This window comes from Grampus griseus (genome assembly GCF_964374135.1).
Source record: "Grampus griseus genome assembly, chromosome: 7".
Lineage (NCBI taxonomy): Eukaryota > Metazoa > Chordata > Mammalia > Artiodactyla > Delphinidae > Grampus > Grampus griseus.
Window position 1 is genome coordinate 93958194 of NC_139001.1, and position 22129 is coordinate 93980322.

The 22129-nt window shown below is 36.6% G+C and overlaps 1 protein-coding gene across 2 annotated transcripts in view; it reads right to left on the reverse strand.

Moving 5' to 3' along the window:
* The window catches only part of CCNT2 (cyclin T2), a 50102-nt gene that overhangs the window by 14864 nt on the left and 13109 nt on the right, over positions 1-22129 (reverse strand). Inside the window, exons 3-5 of one of the 2 annotated variants that reach the window (XM_082659056.1) lie at positions 6014-6142; positions 4121-4181; positions 1573-1635 (exon numbers count right to left, since the gene is read on the reverse strand). In XM_082659056.1, coding sequence (XP_082515182.1) covers positions 1573-1635; positions 4121-4181; positions 6014-6142 — 253 coding nt within the window. Of the gene's footprint in view, positions 1-1572; positions 1651-4120; positions 4182-6013; positions 6143-22129 lie in introns of both variants that reach the window. The other variant, XM_082659055.1, reaches the window with a different exon arrangement.

Here is a 22129-nt window from a genome sequence, read left to right on the forward strand (position 1 = left end):
TTACTGTTCAATTTGGCAAAATAAATGGACTTTAATGTCTCTAGCTTCTCTAGATAGGATTTAAGAGAAGCTGACTCAAATTTCACAATACTAAGCTGAAAATTCAGTTTCATTTCCTACTAAGAGTGTGTGTGTATGTATATGCACATACACGTACATATTTTTAACCTATATTTAATATCTTCAACATCTGTCTTTACTAATCTCAACTTAAGGCAAATTATATGGCTCTCCATTATTTAAACAAAACAGCTTACCCTTTCAAGTTTTCAGGAAAACAGAACTTCTCTCAAGCTCTATTTCTTAATCCAGCATCTACAATAGTTATCTATACAATTCTATACTACACTGTAATACTGAGGATGAGAAAGTGCTATAAAATATATAACCATGAAGAACAGAAACCAAAATTAACTATGTTCTAGTTTAGTTTATAAATGATAACATTTGCTTTTAGGATTAAAAAAATATAAATGGGATTTTTATTAGTCCATTTCTTAACAATGACAACTGTGGTACCAGACAACAGGTTTGTCTGTTTTTATATGTAGCCATTAGCATAGTAATAAAACCTTAACCTAGATATAAAGTGAATTCAATTTAGAATGAATAAGAGAACATTTAGGTAAACACTAGATTCAAGGCCTTCAAAAGTCTTACCCATTTTGTTTAGAATAAACCTAAACAAGTCTGGTGGTAAAGGAATGAAACTGCAAAATTTCATTTTCAAAAAGAAGTATCAGAAAAAGGCACACTAAAGGTTCCAAGTGGTTGCTATTAGTGTGTAACACTTCACATGGTAAACAGGAAAGTAGTAGTACTGCATGCATCTGTGTGAAAAATTATTTCTAGAGATACAACGATAGATACACAGGATTCATTAACAAGAGTAGAAAAATATATACCACATGCTTTATAAGGAGTAAAGAAAACAATACAAAAACTCTGTACTCCTGTTTATAAAAGGTTTAATAAGTACATCACATGCTGTTATATATCATGCTATATAATAATTTCCTCATTATACACAAAAAGGAAACCATTTTTAGTAATGCTAAAGAACTTTGAAAAATGTATTAAATCAATTCTGTTCAAACGAACATGGGCAAAACATTTCCCAAAACGACAAATCCGCTAAGAAAGGCAATTTTTACCTGAAAGATTTGAATTCTTAAACCATAAACACTTTTCAGGAAGTCAATCAAAGTTTGACATAAATTGGAAATCAATACTATTTTCTGCACCTATATGTTAAATTTGGCCTACATCTTAAATACTACCTGAATTGGGATGGGCATAGCCCAATGGGGAAGTAGAAAGAGTCCTAGTATTTGGAAGCCCTCTAATTTTTTAGAGAAACAAGACTCTCACCTAAAGTTAAAGGAAGCTAATTCACCAGGAAGAACCAAAAATAGAAGTAGATGAATAGGCAGGTGTAGAACACTGAAAAATAATGCTTCAAAATGACATTTCTGCCATTTTAATAAAACTCAAGGCTAGAACAAAATAGCATTCAATTATCAATTATAGACAATAAAAAGCATTAAAACTTAACTTAAAAGTTTCACTTACCTCTTACTAACTGGGTACATTTCACCACATCTGTGTGTGGGTGTTCAATGGTGATCTCAAAACCTGAAATGAAAAGCACTTTTTTTCCCAGTCATTTACCACTATAATACTTGCCTGAGAAATGCCACTCATAACCATAAACGTATATTTTTCATTATTAAAAAAACTCAAAGACAAAGTTTCTCATCACTGACATGTTTATTATACCCCCAAACATAATAAATAATATCTTCTCAAAAATAGTGTTCCAATTATGAAAACTGACAAAGTTATTTAGAGGTAAGTAATATGTATTCAAAATTCTCAATTACAATTAGTTTGAGACTATCCTCAAGTTAAAAACAAACTAAGAAAAAAAAAACTAACTAAAATCATGACAAATACAATTATTAAGCTTGCCCCACAGTTTAAGGAGGGAATTCAACTACGTAACATATTTCTTAAATATATTCCAACTCTTTCAGAAGATGTGAAAAGAACATTTTTCATAAATACAACCTTTGGGCCACAGTGGGAGAAATGACCTTTTAAATATGGTCCTCTTATTTTCTCACTGTACCTTAGATCAGTGGGTTTCAGTTAGCTTATAACTACATTTCATTACTAATAAAAATAAAATTGTTAAGGCAAGTGAACCTTATAGGCCTCAAGATTAAATCACTGTTTCTAAAACCAAAGACAACATATTGAAAAGCTATCATGTCCAGTCAACCCCTTAGGTAGGGCAGGGTTTTTCCGTTTCCTTTTTTTTTTTTTGAAGTGGAGGTCGCTGTATGGTGCCTTCAGCAGTAGTAAAGGAATAACATCCTAATAAACAGATTATCTGGATTTATAAAGTTATTGTGTGGTCTCTTCACATTTCTACTGTTATTAAACCTGCAAAATCGCACTTTAACAAGAGCCATATTTATATCTTGTAAATTCTAATGCTCCCCTTAAAATAATGCTATTCATTCTCTGTGTTGAAGAATCTGTCATCAACAATATGAATACAATACACTGATTTCATATGATAAAATAACTATTTTAAAATGTTATTTTCCTTCAACTTTCATTATTTGTAAAATTTCATATTTATATAATAAAATGGTAACATGCTAAATAGATTTGAAGGGAATAAAAATATTCTCACTTTTATTTTTATATATTTATATTATAAAAACTTTCAACAAGTTATATGTGTTTCAAACAACCTACTTTTATAATAAAAAGAATCTGTCACGATGGAAAGCTATGATTGTTAGACTTCTATTCAACATTTGGGAATGGAGTATAAATAAGATAAAAATAACTACCATAATAAATAATGATTATTTATGAAACACTATGTGGCAATGTTTTAAAAAAACAATCTTTCGGGCTTCCGTGGTGGCGCAGTGGTTGAGAGTCCGCCTGCCGATGCAGGGGACATGGGTTTGTGTCCCGGTCCGGGAAGATTCCACATGCCACGGAGCGGCTGGGCCCGTGAGCCATGGCCACTGAGCCTGCGCGTCCGGAGCCTGTGCTCCGCAACAGGAGAGGCCACAACAGTGAGAGGCCCGCGTACAGCAAAAAAAACCCCACAACAATCTTTCATCTTCAAAGTCACAATGTTATAGCTACATTATTATTCCACCTTGCACATACAGGATGGAGGTACGAAAGGTAAAGGAACTCTGACCAAGTTTAGAAAGTAAAGAGGCTTACACATTTAAGCGCAGATCTCCATAAAGCCTATGTTCTTCCCACTACACCCTGCTAGGTTCTTCCAGAAGTAATATATGACTGTACACAGTCAAAACCTGCTTAGGGCTCAATTTCCTCATGAGTAAAGTAAAAGATTAGAATAAACAATTTTTACAGATACTTAGTTGCACAAACCTTGCAGACAATATAACTTTTAGACAAGGACGATCAACATTTAAATAAACTACTATGTCACATTTAAAATGATGTGATAGGGACTTCTCTGGTGGCACAGCGGATAAGACTCCATGCTCCCAATGCAGGGGGCCTGGGTTCCATCCCTGGTCAGGGAACTAGATCCCACATGCATGCTGCAACTAAGAGTTCGCATGCCACAACTAAGGAGCCCACATGCCACAACTAAGGAGCCTGCCTGCCTCAACTAAGGAGCCCACCTGCCCCAACTAAGACCCAGCGCAACCAAATAAATATTTTAAAAAATACAATAAAATGATGTGATAAATTCATAAGCTCTAGTAGAGCAGGACTGCCATGTATGTTTATACATATTACAGTCACACACCACAGCCCTAAAGGACCATTTTATTCCCCAATGCAAATCCAAAATGAAGCACTGTGTCTCAACTATCTGAAAATATAAGAAATCACACTGAAGGCTATGTTTGCCATTCAATTAAATGCTAAACAAAATTAAAATTTAAAAAATGGCTTCCTTAGGACCAGGTAATACTATTCTGGCACCAAACTTTATTTTCAAATGAAACTTTCTTCAATGATAAAATTACTCCAGAAATCTTTCCCTTTATTTAGAATACTGCACTGAAGAACACACACACAAATAATACCTGACATAAGTACATACCTAGGGTTTGTAGCATTATGGTTTCAAGTAAAACCAGTTCTTGAGTCTGCTGAAGGTAAGCCTGCCAGGTAAAAATAATAATATTAAAATGCTTAATAAACATAACACTACTAGACTATGGGGCTGTTAAATCTCATGAGTATTATAGATTCATTACAAACTACTACAAGGTAGTTTGGAAATATGAAGAAAATAAAACTGAGGGTGATAGAGAAAACCTATTTTCTGTGATAATTCTAAATTCAATTACTTCTAATATAGGAAACTCTAAATTCAATTACTTCTAATACAGGAAATGTAAACAATGCAAAACAAAACAAAACAAAACAAAACAAAAACCAATCTAAAAATAATAATATGAAAGGGGTAGGTTAATTGAAGAAAGACATCTCCAGTCTGTAACGTAAAACTTTACCTAGGCATTGGTGCTTCAAGACTCATTAAGGACAGGAAGCGCCAACCCAAGTAAGATTAAATTCGAACTGGCCTTTAAAGAAAAGGATTTATCAACTCACTCTAGGATATTTCATGTAGTAATTCCTTGACTGTCACAGTAGGTCAGTGCGTTATTTTTTAGAATTAAATTCCTCTCTTCAGAAAAGACAAAATAAAACAATCCCTCAAACCCCTAGATTAAAAGAAAAAATTTTAGCTATAAAATACCAAAACAATGTACCATACACCTGTGGGGACAAAAATAGACGATCTTCTCCCTCAACTTCAATAAATCATTGCCCTAATGTAATTACTCGGGGAATAAAAGGTATGAAAACTTTCCTGCCATCTCATTCTTATATCATGACAATTGACTAAGGTGATAAGAAAACTATATTATATATAAATATTCATTTCTAAGGACACATTGCTAAACTTAGAGTGAAAGCACCTTTAATTTTATTTATGCCCATTTTGAGATCACTGAACTGAATTTTAAAACAGATTTTTCTATTATTTGAACAATACCCTAAGCATTCACAAGAAATAATTCTGAATTTGTAAAGTTAATAGAAACTATAAGAAGTAACTTTAAATAATCATACATTCTCTATTATTGAATAGCTACATTAATATTTTAGTCCCTAAAAGCCAACATGTAGGATAAAACCTGTCATTAATAAAATCAGATATATTTAATTTGGACCTTAAACTTGATCCAAATCAAACTGAATTAATACAGTCTGGTAGTCATTCAGTAGTTAACAGTTCCTGATAAAGCAACTCACTTACATAGGAGTGCTAGAAAAAGGATTTCAAAGGCCCAGAATGCTAGCTTCTGTTTTAAGATGTCAGAACATTTAAAAATGGTGTTTTCAGACAAGGTCTATTGAAACATTGGTGATGAACAAGCTGCCTGTAAACCAGCCTGTAAATATTACTCTTTAGGAAAACAAAAATAATTTCAAAATGACACTCATGAAAGCATGGTAAAATAAATCTTTATGTGTCAGAGAATAGTAGTAGCATACACGCATTAATAAAGGAACACTTCTATAAAAAGAGTAATTACTGGTCTAGAGATAAATCCAGAGGTTTTTCTATTCCCTCACTTGCCGACAATTTAAGAGAATTATATATCTCTGGTCTTAAATACACCCAAACGATGAAGGTGATATGATATACCCTCTACATATATCACAGGTTTGCTGTGAGGATAAACAAAATGTGAAACACTTAAAAAGTACCTTTGACTCAAAGCTTTACGTGATGCAGAATGACAATGAAATTCATGAACATAACATGAAATATGGTTCTGTCAGATCACTTCCTAGTATTACATTCCTAAGTCGTAATAGTAATAAGCAGCATTGGAAGGCAACACTAATCGAATTGTATTTTTATTAAATCTAAATAATGAAAAGGTTTCAAAACCCAAAACATCCAATTTTTACATACATCACATTTAGTATCCAGCAGTGGCTCTAGGGGATGAAGACAAGCATGTGCTACTTTGATAACATGTTCAAGTTTTCGAGCCTGTTCTTCTACTTTTGCAGCCAAAAATAATGCAGTAGGTGATATTATCTGTGGAAAAGATAATATTTGGTGATTTAAAAACAAATAAATTTTGGAAACACCTTCTACTTTCTAAGGGAGGGGGCATGCAAAAAAGGAATACCATATTAATAGTATGAACTGAAGTTGGGCTATGACGAGATTAAATTTTTTAAAAGTTATTCATTAGATAGAACTAGTTACCTCAGTCTATAAAATCTGTTTTACTTGTTTTGCAAGTAGAATTCTAAAAGGAAAAAGACTTACACTTTAGCTAAAAGAGAGTTTAAATAATATTAACGCACATTGTAGAGGTAAAGGAAAAAACTCAAGCAAAATAATGAAGCCAAAGCTTTAAAAAAAAAAAAAAGAAAGAAAGAAAAAAGAAAAAAAAGAAAAGTGGGTAAAGTATACCCAGATTTTCCCTTTGGAGGCAGTCACCACTTACTAGGATTCTTTTAATCAATGCTTCATTTTGCGGCTAAGAGCTATACAATCTTGCTTAAGAGAGAAAAAGAAAAAGAATCTACAAGGCAAAATAAGAGGATTCTGAACATGAAACTGCTCCCTAATATCTCTATTACTTCAATACAGCAATATTAAAAGTAGCTAAAAAACCAGGGAATATAAACATGTAAGACAAACCAATAGAGCAGAAACCTTTCTAACTGGAGATGAAAAAATTAACTTTTTTTTTTTTTAGCTTTAGTAAGTTATGTTCTTGGGACAGAAACATAAGAACATTGCACTATAAAGATACTAAGAGAACACCAATTTTGAGCAAATATTTACCCAAAAACTTAGTAGTAAACCAAATAATTGCTGACTCAGAAAACTGGCATAATTTAAGTTCAAATAACATTCTAGGAATATATACAAAAAATTTTTCATGGAAAGATAATTTCTAAACGTCAAGATTCAGGTACATTATTTTTCAAGAGATGAGTATCTAAGTCTAACTGCATCTGAGGGGTTATCAATCACTATACAGAAACAATGCCAAAAGAAGGAGGGGAGGAGAGAGGGGGGCATAAGTCAAGCTACATGATTTGGGTAGTTAACATAAGGAGAAAATTTGATACAGGGGAGATGGATCTTTCTTCTGATAGCTTTTAAAACAACTTATAAATATTCTTGAGATATAAAATTTAATCACTGGATTTTGGATCTGAAAGGGGCCTTCTCTAGTCCAACTGCATTTGCAGATGAGTCAATGGAGTAAAAATGACTTCACGAAGTTCTCTTCCTGTGTATAAATCTTTAAAACATACCTAAAATTAAGTGAGTTTGGCTACAAACAACCAGCAATAATGTTACCTTAAATAGACTGAATAATTCCATCTTGGACTTTCAATTTATTTCAGTCTCTTAAAATTACAACAGGAAATGATTTAAAAAACTGAGAATGCTCAGAAAAGCAACTTATTCTTAGTTTTCATAGATACAGACTAAACTGTTATTCTTTACAACAGATTTAATTAAGCAATACCAAAATTAGTCAATATTCTTGAAATACCAGTTATATGGCAGTCATCCAGGGCAGGGGGGTCCCTGAGATGTAGAAAGTGTAAGATAACTGAGAGTGGACAATTATCTTCTATCTGTTCTGTCATTCTGTCTACATACTGAAAATTTCTTACCACTGCTACCTAGTCTGTTTGATTAATTCCTTTTCTATTTAACAGCTTGCCTCAAAAGATCACACCCACCCAAGGTAAAATTCCCGAGTAAGAGTGAATTGCTCTTCTTTATTCAATAGCAAATGGTGTATTCCTCTATCATTGTACTTACACTGTACTCTAACTTGGGGTTTATTAATTTTGTCTGCCCTACCAGTCTAGAAGCAGCTTGAACACAGAGACTAAATTATTCATTCGTTATCCAGCATTGTGAGCTGCTGTTCAAAATGCTTGCTTAATGAATGACATGTGGATAATCCACATATTAATATAAAGGCACCAATATTAAGTTCAGAGTATTCCAAATGTCAAAACAAAAAATCTAAGAGCCAATGCCAAGGTAAGAAATGCAAGAAACACTCAATAAAATGAAGATACTCTCAGTTTCCCACAATCTCTCATTTATTATCTCGTTCATGTCTAAGAGGGAAATGGCTAAGTCAACCTTCAAATGCTAGAACTCTTTGTCAAACAGTGAAGCAATACAGGCTCAAATGAAAAGTCAAATTAGACTGAACTTAATATTTAAACTGTCTTCCTAACACCAAATAATCCAGAATTTCTCTTACTTGCCTAAAGGGCACTTCTAAAAGTCTCCAATGAGTTTTTCTTGGTAAAATCTCTTAGGACTCCCAGTCACAGCTCCATCCTCTTCAGACTTTTTGTAAACCTCAATATCAAGAAGCACTTTCAAACCACATAGCTCTTCTCCTTAGAAGACAGTCTCAATGGACACAAAATATGCATGCTAGTGAATGATTCTAAAATTCTACAAAAAAGTTTTAAAAATTAAGTATTCAAGGAGCTAAGCAATGATCTTCAGGATAGGTTCCTGGTTTATTTACCCACACTCCTCACAGAAGTCTTTCTGTTCTCCCTCTAAATAGGGCTCAATTCTCATCCTCCTCCAGTGCAACTAATACCCAACACTCTTCCAAAGTTCCTGGTGAAATCCACTACCTCCATTCACATTTCCTCCTCTACTGCCTGCAAACATCTTACTCCATCAGGGCTGTAAAAACAAAACAAAACAAAACACCTTTTTAGATACTTTGTGAATTATCCATGCGAGGCTTTAATTTTAAGGATGACTAAGGAAGGTAATCAAACTAGGTACCACTGCTTTTTGTATGAAAAGCTGACTTTGTTGTTTAGCTTATTAAAACAAAAATAACTCAAAAACCTTTAAGTAACGACAATACTTCTAGTTGGTCGGTGGCTTTTAAAGGTGAGCATACTTCTGAAGGCAACAAACATTCATTAGCAAACTTGGTTCAAAGTAAAAGAATTCACACCAATATTGGAGTAGACATTTGGTTGGTTCAAATGACCAATTACAAACTGAGATTCAGTTCACTGGGGACAGGGACCATGCACTATTCATCTTTTGTGTTCTGGTACTGAGTTTAATAAACTTTCTCAAGTTACTGTAACTAAAGGGAAGAAAAACTGATCTTTAAATAGTGTCCACAGTTTGTCACTCTAGCAGATGTACAACTATTTCAAGGGTATATTACATTCTCAAAACAAGACAAATTTCTACAGAAATATACCATACAAATGATGGAGAGGGGGAGGTAGAGGTGATGAAGCCAGCTGTAGCACAGTAGTCAGACTGCCTCAGTGGAATCCTGGCTCTGTTATCTGACTAGCCTAGGCAAATTACTTATTCTCTTTGTGGCTCTGTTTCCGCATCTGTAAAATGGGAGAAATAGTATCTGCTTATTAAGTTGTGGTAAGGATTAAATGAATCAATATATGTAAAGCACTTAGAATAGTGCCCCATTGTAATATGACTCAAATATTATTATTACTATGCTGCAAAATGAAACAACAGTTGTGTATTTTTAGGGTTGATCTTAAATTTAAAAAGTGATTTAACATGCTCATCAAAATTCCCTTCTTTCTCGCTCACCTTCTTTCTTCCACGGTTAAACTCAATTCTTTAAAGGGTTCATTGTAGTCCTAACTAATAAGCAGATTCAAACACTGAAATGATGACACCTGACTTTACTTCAATGATTACACTTGTACTCCTCTCTTCCCTTCTCCCTCCAGCTGTTTTTACATTCTTCTCTTATTCTATTCCTTTGTATGTTTCCATTCCTACCTCTTGATCTGACTCCCTTCCTTCTCCATCTTTTTCCTCCTGCCCATTCCTGGCCGCTGTCTCCCCCTTCTGCTCATGATGCCCTCACTGCTGACATTCTTCACTCTCCATTGCTGCCTTCAACCCTGATAGTTGGAGGCAAGGTCAGTTTGCAATAACAAAAAGCTTGGGTGATTTCTAAGTCACTGAAAATGGCTACATCAAAATCAGTTTCAAATAAATCATTCTGGTCTTTATTCTTTTAGTAGTTAATTTTCTGCATACACTTTGTGTATACATTTTTATTTAAGAACTAGCCATAGCTGTTTTATTACTCTTCAACTTTAAATGCAAAAAAGCCCTTAACAGAAGCAAAGACCTCCAAGTCTGCTTTCTATTTGCTAATACATCATCAACCAGCTTTTTCTAATCTTTTCTTAGGTTTCATCTTTAGGTCCTACAGGCTGGTGAGGCCATTTCTGCCTTGTCCCTTAACTGCCCCAACACTTCCTGTCCCCTAAGAATAGGAGTAACTATTTTCTGTGCCTTGAAGACGCTTCATTAATAAATATCCAGCTAGTTCTAGATACCACAGTCTGAATCTGGAACTCACTTGCCTATGGCTATAGTTACGGAAAAGTGGTAATGGTTTAACTTCAGCAAAGACTCACAGAAAGAGGATCCCAGAACAGGAAAAGTAAAGTAAAAACTTAGATATGAAGAAAAACAGCCCCTCAACAAAGAAGAAAACGGAATAGGTCAAAATGTCCGTTTGTTACTAAGAAAGATCACCAAGCTTCAACAAATTAAACCAAAATTCCAGTACAATGTTAAAAAGGGGTTTAAACCCTTAATTTTACTGCACTGAAAAGACTGACATTTCAGTGTTACAGAAAATGTCATTAACTCACTCTGGCATTTTAGCTGTTTTCCTACCCATATAATTATGTGTGAGTGTAATACTGTCAACGTAAGAAATTTTATGTTGAGAATTTAAACAAATCTTCAGGTTGGATGTTATTTGGAACATCTAGTTACATTTTAAAAAGAGCTGGCTTAATAAAGACTGAAAAAATACTAGTATTCAGTATGGCTGAAAAATAGTACTGATGAAGAGAACAGGGCTTGATTTCCAGAGTAATTACATTATACTTAAATACATTTAATATGCTTAACACAATTTGGCATTTTAAAATTTATTTATTGAGGAGTACCTCATCATTATGAATTTGTTACCAAAAAAAAATCAATTTATAGTTTAAAATACCCTTAGCATTTCAAATGTTGGTGTTCAACTCTCCCTTACATATTCAGCTCCTACCAGCCCATAATAAACAATCATAGTACTGTGAAATAAGAACATTAACGTTGCATATGTATTCTATCATACCACATAAACCTTAAAAAAACCACTTTTCTTCAGATGGCTAAACAAACAAAAACTAATATTATAGAAGAATTAATACTGTGAAGATGGCCTGATTCTCCAAATTGATCTACAGATTCACACAATCCCTGTCAAATCCCAGCTTCTTTTCTGCAGTAACTGACCAGCTGATCCTAAAATTCATATGGAAATGCAAGGGACAGAGAATAACCAAAACAACCTTGAAAAAGAAGAACAAAGTTGAAAGACTCATACTTCCTGAATTCAAAACTTACAAGCTAGAGTAATCAAGACTATGTGGTACTGCATAAAGACATACAGGTTGTGGAATAGAACAAAGAGTTCAGAAATAAACATTATATTTATGGTCAACTTATTTTTCAACAAGAGTGTCAAGATAATTCAATAAACAGTCTTTTCACCTAATAGTGCTGGGACAACCATATAATCACATGCAAAAAAATGAAGTCCATCCCTCCCTCTTTAACACCACAAACCAAAAGTAACTGAAAATGGATCACAGGACAAAATGTAAGCACTAAAGCTATTTAAAAAAACTCCTATAAGAATACAGCAATAAATCTTCATAACTTTGGATCAGGCAATGCCTTCTTAGATATACCAAAGCACAAGTGACAAAAGAAAAATATTAATAAATTGGATACATGTGCTACAAATGACACCATCAAGAATGTGAAAAAGACAAGCAATGGAATGGAAGAAAATACTCTCAAATTATTTTTCTGATAAGCGATTATTACCCAGAATATATAAAGACGTCCTACAACTTAGATTTTTTTTTTCAATAAATACATACTACAGTGCCTTAGCAACTGCAGTGGGTTGAATCCACAGATGTAGAACCTTGTATACAGAGGGCAGGGCAACGGTAAAGTTCTATGCATATTTCCTAGTGTGGGGGGGGTGGGGTCCCTAAACCCTGTACTGTTCAAGGCTTAAGCATATACAAACAGCCAACACACACAAGAAAAGATGCTCCAGACCATTAATCACTACGGAAATGCAAATCAAAACCATGAGATACTACTGTACACTCACTAGGATAACCATAATTTTGAAAAAAGCCAGTTTAAGTGTTGGCAAAGATGTGGAGAAAGTGGAACCATTTAACGCTGTTTATGGGAAGGTAAAATGGTATGAATACTTTGGAAAACCATTTGGCAGTTTCACAAAATGTCTTTAAAAAAGCTACCCAAGGGACTTCCCTGGTGGTTCAGTGGGTAAGACTCCTCACTCACAATGCAGGGGGCCCGGGTTCAATCCCTAGTCAGGGAACTAGATCCCGCATGCATGTTGCAACTGAGTGTCCACATGCAGCAACTAAGAAGTCCACATGCCTCAACTAAAAGATCCCTCACGCCACAAGGAAGATCCCATGTGCCACAACTAAGACCCGGTGCTGCCAAAATAAATAAATAAATAAAATATTTAAAAAAAAAAAGCTACCTAAGATTACTGAGGTCTAGGTTTACCATGCAATCTAGCAATTCCACTCCCAGATATATACTCAAGAGAAAACAAAACCTTAACTCCACACAAAACCTTGCACACGAATGTTCACACCAGCATTATTCACAATAGCAAAAAATTTGAAACAACCTAGATGTCCACAAACTGATAAATGGACGAATAAAATGAGGTATATCCACACAATGAATGGAATGTTACTCAGCAGTAAAAAGGAATGAAGTGCTAATATATGCTACACCATGGGCGAATCTTGGAAACATTATGCTAAGTGTAATACCACATATTGCATAATTCCATTTATATGCAATGTCCAGAATAGGCAAATCTACAGAGACAGAATGGTTGTCCAGGATTGGGAGGGGGGAGAAAAATCAGCGAACTGCTAATAGGCATGGGGTTTCTTTTTGGGGTGATGAAAGTACTATACACTTAGATTGTGATAATGTCTGCATAACTCTATAAATATACCCACTGAATTACACATTCTAAACTGGTGAATTTAAGGTATATTTTCATCACCCGCAAAAGAAACCCTATGCCCATTAGTTCACATCACATCTATTTCCTTAAATATGACATACACGGAGTACTTAACATGCCAGCATTACAACTAGGACCACAACTTATATTTAAGTATAAAATATTAAGTTAATGCCCCAAAATGCTGTGGGGTGGTAAGGATGTTTTTATCACTTTCCTCATTCCCTAGAATGTGTACACATGTTTATAGTAGAATGTATAGTGATATAATCTGATTTTCACTTAAAAAAATTACTGTAAACAATTTTATGTACTAAAAATATCTTTGTTATGCCTTCAAAATCAGTTTATAAATTACATAAAGTCAGTCTTCATACAGAGACCTTTGTGTGCCTTGGCTAATGCAAACACTCTTTGCATATTTGTTAACATAAAAATCTGCTCTATTCTATAGACCAGGCTCAGTTTAGAATTACCACATCACCAAGTTGTATAAAATACTTTCTTAGTTCTGGGACAAATAAGCTAAAGCCATCAAAGAAGCATATGAACTAACAAGACTAGCAGACACAAGTATGTGTGTGTGCACGAAAGAAAGTATGAATTATATGAATATTTTACAATCATTTAATTTTGAGGGAAAAAAGCTGCTTCATGAAGACTTTATAAAGACTTGTATAAGATATGGTCAATACATTCCACCAGTCAACATATGTAACTAGACATATAGAGCACCATGTTTCAAAATAACCTTAAAGCTTTTTTTAAAAACTTTGAGCTCTTTTCAGAATCAATCTGAAAAATAATCTAACAAGAATATCACATGCTTTCATATGTCTATCAAACTCTCTCTGATGGATCTTCTTGCTTACTCAAATCTTCTTGCTTCCTCAAATCTCCACAGAAAATCAGAGTAACAAGATAGCAAAACCAAGAGCCTATGGATGCTTATAACCACACCACTTAACAAGGAAATCCCAAAATACAAATGGGAGAGGAGAAAACAGGCTACTGTAACCACAATACCTACAGTATCAGCATCTATGCAGTAAGGAAAGGGAAGTAATGGGGCATGTGCTGGACTTGATAACAGAAGAAACTCAAAGTAGCCAACAGGCACCCACTGGAAACCATGGCAGGCCAATTTGATAACAGCAGCTAAACCTGGGAAAAATTTTGTCAAGTCCAATTAAGTGGATGAATGCATGAGGCCTAGAATAAGGCTTAAAGGGTTGAAGCTAACTTCTATGAACTTTTGAAACTGATCTCCCAAGGCTCTCTTCCAGGACTCCATATTGAAGAAAAACTTCTGGGAACAAAAAGCAAAATTGGCAGGACAGGTACAAGGCAAAGCAGAGATAAAAATGAGGTAGGGGAACACAGCCAGGAAACCCCAGAAAGCAACCTGCTACATTTCTGAATATCACACAAAATAACAGTGAAGTTAGAAAAGCTCCTCTGAAACACATCTACTTAAAACTCAGGAAAACTAATCTCTGAAAAAAGTGAGTATCACAAAAAGTATTTAGGTCTCACAAAGATACTATAAGAAAAAAATTAGAAGAGTTGTCCCTAAGCAACAAAAATCACACTAGAAAGAACTGCTTAAAAAAAAAGTCAACAAATGGTACTGAGAAAACAATATCCGCATGCAAAAATCAGACCCTTACCTTACACCACATATAAAAATTAGCTCACTATGGACCAAAGACTTAAATGTAAGAACTAAAACTATAAAACTTAGAAGAATACGGGAAATAATTTTGGATTATAATTTTGGATTTGGCAATTATTTCTTTTTCTTTTTCCCCGCAGTACGCGGGCCTCTCACTGTTGTGGCCTCTCCTGTTGCAGAGCACAGACTCCAGACGCACAGTCCCAGCGGCCACGGCTCATGGGCCCAGCCGCTCCACGGCATGTGGGATCTTCCCGGACCAGGGCACAAACCCATGTCCCCTGCATCGGCAGGCGGACTCTCAACCACTGCGCCACCAGGGAAGCCCAGCAATGATTTCTTGGATATGACACCAAAAGCACAGGCAACAGGCTTCCCTGGTGCCGATGCAGGGGACATGGGTTCGTGGCCCGGTCTGGGAAGATCCCACATGCCGTGGAGCGGCTGGGCCCATGAGCCATGGCCGCTGGGACTGTGCGTCCGGAGTCTGTGCTCTGCAACAGGAGAGGCCACAACAGTGAGAGGCCCGCGTACTGCCGGGAAAAAAAAAAAGAAAGCACAGGCAACAAAAGAAAAAATTTGGACTTCATCAAAATTAAAACCTTTTGTGCACTAAAATATATATTTTATATATATATATATATATATATACACGTATATATGAAGTTGGCCTACAGAATGGGAGAAAATACTTGCAAATCATGTATATGATAAGGGATCAATATCCAGAGTATATGAAGAACTCATACAACTTAACAACAAAATACTCAACTAAAATATGGACAAAGGACTTGAGTAGACATTTCTCCAAAGAAGATAAATGACCAATAATCACATGAAAAGATGCTCAACACCAGTAGTCATCAGAGAATCTCAAATCAAAACTACAATGAAATATTATTTCACACCTGTTAGGATGGTTATTATCAGAAAACCAGAAGAGTAAGTGTTGGTGGGGCTTCCCTGGTGGCACAGGGGTCAAGAATCCGCCTGCAAATGCAGGGGACATGGGTTCGAGCCCTGGTCTGGGAAGATCCCACATGCTGTGGAGCAACTAAGCCCATGCGCCACAACTACTGAGCCTGCATTCTAGAGCCCACATGCCCAGAGCCCGTGCTCTGCAACAAGAGAAGCCACAGCAATGAAGAGTAGCCACTTTCCGCAACCAGAGAAAAGCCTGTGCGCAGCAACAAAGACCCAATGCAGCCAAAAACACCAAAAAAGAGTGTTGGTGAGGATGTGAAATTGGCATCTGTGTGCACTACTAGTTGGAATATGAGATGGTGCTATTGCTATGGAAAACAGTACGGCAGTTCCTCAAAAAATTAAACCCAGAATTACAATGTGATCCAGTAAATCCATTTCTGGGTATACACCCTGAAATACTGAAAGCAAGGAATTGAGCAATCTGTATATTCATGTTTATAGCAGCTATCCATCTGTCCATTAACAAATTAAAATGGATGAACAACTGTAGTACAAACATACAATGGAATATTACTCAGCTTTAGAAAGAAAGGAAATTCTGACACATGCTACAACAAACACGAATCTTGAAGACATCAGGTAAAGTGAAATAAGCTAGACACGAAAGTTCAAATATTTTAAGATTCCACTTACAGGAGGTACCAAGAATAGTGAAATTCATAGCAATGTAGAATGGTGGTTGCTGGGGGTGGGGAGAAAGGGGAAATGTGAAGTTTGATTACAAAACAGACTTTCAGTTTGTGAAGATAAAACGTTCTGGATATGGATGGATGGTGGGGATGGGTGCACACAATGTGAATGTACTTAATGTCACTGAACTGTACACTTAAAAATGGTTTAAATGTTACATTTTATGTTATATTTTACCACAATTAAAAACACCAAAAAATTTAACAAACCAACACACCTCCAAACTAACAGACATTAAAAAAATGATTCAGATGGTGAATTTGCACCTACAAGACGGTGGAGGAGTAAGACATGGAGATCACCTTCCTCCCCACAAATACATCAAAACTACATCTACATATGGAGCAAGCTACAGAACAGAGACAAAAGGATAGGGACGGGACCTGCACCAGTGGGAGGGAGCTGTGAAGGAGGAAAGGTTTCCACACACTAGGAAGCCCCTTCGCAGGCAGAGACTGCGGGTGGTGGAGCAGGGAGCTTCGGGGCCACGGAGGAGAGCACAGCAACAGGGGTGCGGAGGGCAAAGCGGAGAGATCCCCGCACAGAGGATCGGTGCTGACCAGCACTCACCAGCCCAAGAGGCTTGTCTGCTCACCCACCGGGGCGGGCGGGGGCTGGGAGCTGAGGCTCAGGCTTCAGAGGTCAGATCCCAGGGACAGGACTGGGGTTGGCTGCGTGAACACAGCCTGAAGGGGGCTAGTGCGCCACAGCTAGCTGGGAGGGAGTCCGGAAAAAGTCTGGAGCTGCCGAAGAAGCAAAAGACCACTGTTTCCAGGTGTGCGAGGAGAGGGGATTCAGAGCACCGCCTAAATGAGCTCCAGAGACAGGCACGAGCCGTGGCTATCAGCACGGACACCAGAGATGGGCATGAGACCCTAAGGCTGCCGCTGCAGTCACCAAGAAGCCTGTGTGCGAGCACAGGTCACTGTCCACACCGCCCCTCCCGGGAGCCTGTGCAGCCCGCCACTGCCAGGGTCCCGTGATCCAGGGACAATTTCCCTGGGAGAACACACGGTGCGCCTAAGGCTGGTGCAACGTCCTGCTGGCCTCTGCTGCCTGCTGCCGCAGCCTCGCCCTGCATCCATACCCCTCCCCACCCCAGAGCCTGAGTGAGCCCCCGAATCAGCCAATTCTTTAACCTTGTCCTGTCTGGGTGGGGAGCAGACGCCCTCAGGCAACCTACACGCAAAGGTGGGTCCAAACCCAAAGCTGAACCCCAAGAGCTGTGCAACATAGAAGGGAAAGGGAAATTTCTCCAGGTAGCCTCAGGAGCAGCGGATTAAATCTCCACAATCAACTTGATGTACCTGCATCTGTGGAATACCTAAATAGACAACAAATCATCCCAAAGTTGAGGTGGTGGACTTTGGGAGCAACTATAGACTTGGGGTTTGCTTTCTGCATCTAATTTATTTCTGGTTTTATGTTTATCTTAGTTTAGTATTTAGAGCTTATTATGACTGGTAGATTTTTATTGATTTGGTTGCTCTCTTCCTTTTTTAATTTTTTATATATATATATTTTTTCCTTTTTCTCTTTTTGTGTGTATGTGTATGCTTCTTCGTGTGATTTCTGTCTGTATAGCTTTGCTTTTGCCATTTGTCCTAGGGTTCTGACTGTCCGTTTTTTGTTTTTGTTTTTTAGTATAGATTTTAGCACTTGTTATCATTGGAAGATTTGTTTTTTTTGGTTTGGTTGCACTCTTTCTTTCCTTCTTTTTAAAATTACTTTTATTATTTTTAATAATTAATTTTAACACCTTTATTTTATTTATTTCTTTTCTTTCTTTCTTTTTTCTCCCTTTTCTTCTGAGCTGTGTGACTGACAGGGTCTTGGTGCTCTGGGCGGGTGTCAGGCCTGTGTCTCTGAGGTGGGAGAGGCGAGTTCAGGACACTGGTCCACCAGAGACCTCCCGACCTCACATAATATCAAACTGCGAAAGCTCTCCCACAGATCTCCATCTCAAAGCCAAGACCGAGCTCAACTCAACGAGCAGCAAGCTACAGTTCTGGACACGCTATGCCAAACAACTAGCAACACAGGAACACAAACACACCCATTAGCAGAGAGGCTGCCTAAAATCATGGTCACAGACACCCCAAAACACACCACCAGATGCTGTCCTGCCTATCAGAAAGACAAGATCCAGCCTCATCCACCAGAACACAGGCACTAGTCCCCTCCACCAGGAAGCCTACACAACCCACCGAACCAACCTTACCCACTGGAAGGAGACACCAAAAACAATGGAAACTACGAACCTGCAGCCTGCGAAATGGAGACCCCAAACACAGCAAGTTAGGCAAAATGAGAAGACAGAGACATACACAGCGGATGAAAGAGCAGGATAAAAACCCACCAGACCTAACAAATGAAGAGGAAATAGGCAGTCTACCTGAAAAAGAATTCAGAGTAATGACAGTAAAGATGATCCAAAATCTTGGAAATAGAAGGAAGAAAATACAAGAAATGTTTAATAAGGACCTAGAAGAACTAAAGAGCAAAACAACAGTGATGAACACCACAATAACTGAAGTTAAAAATTCTCTAGAAGGAATCAATAGCAGAATAACTGAGGGAGAAGAACGGATACATGACCTGGAAGATAAAATAGTGGAAATAACTACTGCAAAGCAGAATAAAGAACAAAGAATGAAAAGAATTGAGGACAATCTCAGAGACCTCTGGAACAACATTAAACGCAACAACATTCAAATTACAGGGATCCCAGAAGAAGAAGAGAAAAAAAAAAGGGACTGAAAAAATATTTGAAGAGATTACAGTTGAAAACTTCCCTAATATGGGAAAGGAAATAGTCAATCAAGTCCAGGAAGCACAGAGAGTCCCATACAGGATAAATCCACGGAGAAACATGCCAAGACACACATTAATCAAACTATCAAAAATTAAATACAAAGAAAACATATTAAAACCAGCAAGGGAAAAATAACATACAAGGGAATCCCCAGAAGGTTAACAGCTGATCTTTCAGCAGAAACTCTGCAAGCCAGAAGGGAGTGGCAGGACATATTTAAAGTGATGAAAGGGAAAAACCTACAACCAGATTACTCTACCCAGAGAGGATCTCATTCAGATTGGATGTAGAAACTAAAACCTTTACAGATAAGCAAAAGCTAAGAGAATTCTGCACCACCAAACCAGCTCTACAACAAATGCTAAAGGAACTTCTCTAAGCAGGAAACACAAGAGGAGGAAAAGACTTACAATAACAAACCCAAAACAATTAAGAGAATGGTAATAGGAACATACATATCAATAACTACCTTAACTATAAATGGATTAAATGCTCCAACCAAAAGACACAGACTGGCTGAATGGATACAAAAACACCACCCATATATATGCTGTCTACAAGAGACCCACTTCAGACCTAGGGACACATGCAGACAGAAAGTGAGGGAATGGGAAAAGATATGCCATGCAAATGGAAATCAAAAGAAAGCTGGAGTAGCAATTCTCAAATCAGACAAAATAGACTCCAAAATAAAGACTATTACAAGAAACAAAGATGCACCCTACATAATGATCAAGGGATCAATCCAAGAAAAAGATATAACAATTGTAAATATTTATGCACCCAACGTAGGAGCACCTCAATACCTAAGGCAAATGCTAACAGCCATAAAAGGGGAAATCAACAGTAACACAATCATAGTAGGGGACTTTAGCACCCCACTTTCACCAATGGACAGATCATCCAAAATGAAAATAAATAAGGAAACACAAGCTTTAAATGATACGTTAAACAAGATGGACTTAATTGATATTTATAGGACATTCCATCCAAAAACAGAAGATTACACTTTCTTCTCAAGTGCTCATGGAACACTGTCCAAGATAGATATCTTGGGTCACAAACCAAGCCTAGGTAAATGTAAGAAAAATTAAATCGTATCAAGTATCTTTTCCAACCACAATGCTATGAGACTAGATATCAATTACAGGAAAATATCTGTAAAAAATACAAATACATGGAGGCTAAACAATACATTATTTAACCAAGAGATCAGAGAAGAAATCAAAAAGGAAACCAAAGAATACCTAGAAACAAATGACAATGAAAACACGATAACCCAAAACCTATGGGATGCAGCAAAAGCAGTTCTAAGAGGGAAGTTTATAGCAATACAATCCTACCACAAGAAACAAGAAAAATTTCAAATAAACAACCAAAACTTACACCTAAAGCAATTAGAGAAAGAAGAACAAAAACCCACCAAAGTTAGCAGAAGGAAAGAAAGCATAAACATCAGATCAGAAATAAATGAAAAAGAAATGAAGGAAATGATAGCAAAGATCAGTAAAACTAAAAACTAAAATTAATAAACAATTAGCCAGACTCATCAAGAAAAAAGGAAGACTCAAATCAACAGAATTAGAAATGAAAAAGGAGAAGTAACAACTGACACTGCAGAAATACAAAGGATCATGAGAGATTACTACAAGCAAGTGTATGCCAATAAAATGAACAAACTGGGAGAAATGGACATTCTTAGAAAAGCACAACCTTCTGAGACTGAACCAGGAAGAAACAGAAAATATAAACAGACCGATCGCAAGCACTGAAATTGAAACTGTGATTAAAAATCTTCCAACAAACAAAAGCCCAGGACCAGATGGCTTCACAGGTGAATTCAAACATTTAGAGAAGAGCTAACACCTATCCTTCTTAAACTCTTCCAAAACATACCAGAGGGAGGAATACTCCCGAACTCATTCTACAAGGCCACCATCACCCTGATACCAAAACCAGACAAAGATGTCACAAAGAAAGAAAACTACAGGCCAGTATCAGTGATGAACATAGATGCAAAAATCCTCAACAAAATACTAGCACACAGAATCCAACAGCACATTAAACGGTACACACCATGATCAAGTGGGGTTTATTGCAGGAATGCAAAGATTCTTCAATATTTTCAATATATGCAAATCAATCAATGTGATACACCATATTAACAAACTGAACGAGAAAAACCATATGATCATCTCAACAGACGCAGAAAAAGCTTTCGACAAAATTCAACACCCATGTATGATAAAAACCCTCCAGAAAGTAGGCATAGAGGGAACTTACTTCAACATAATAAAGGCCATATATGACAAACCCACATCCAACATCGTTCTCAATGGTGAAAAACTGAAAGCACTTCCACGAAGATCAGGAACAAGACAAGGTTGCCCACTCTCACCACTTTTATTCAACATTATTTTGGAAGTTTTAGCCATAGCAATCAGAGAAGAAAAAGAAATAAAAGGAATCCAAATTGGAAAAGAAGAAGTAAAACTGTCACTGTTTGCAGATAACATGATACTATACATAGAGAATCCTAAAAATGCTACCAGAAAACTACTAGAGCTAATCAATGAATTTGTAAAGTAGCAGGATACAAAATTAAAGCACAGAAATCTTTTGCATTCCTATACATTAATGATGAAAAATCTGAAAGAGAAATTAAAGAAACACTCCCATTTACCACTGCAACAACAACAACAAAATACCTAGGAATAAACCTAC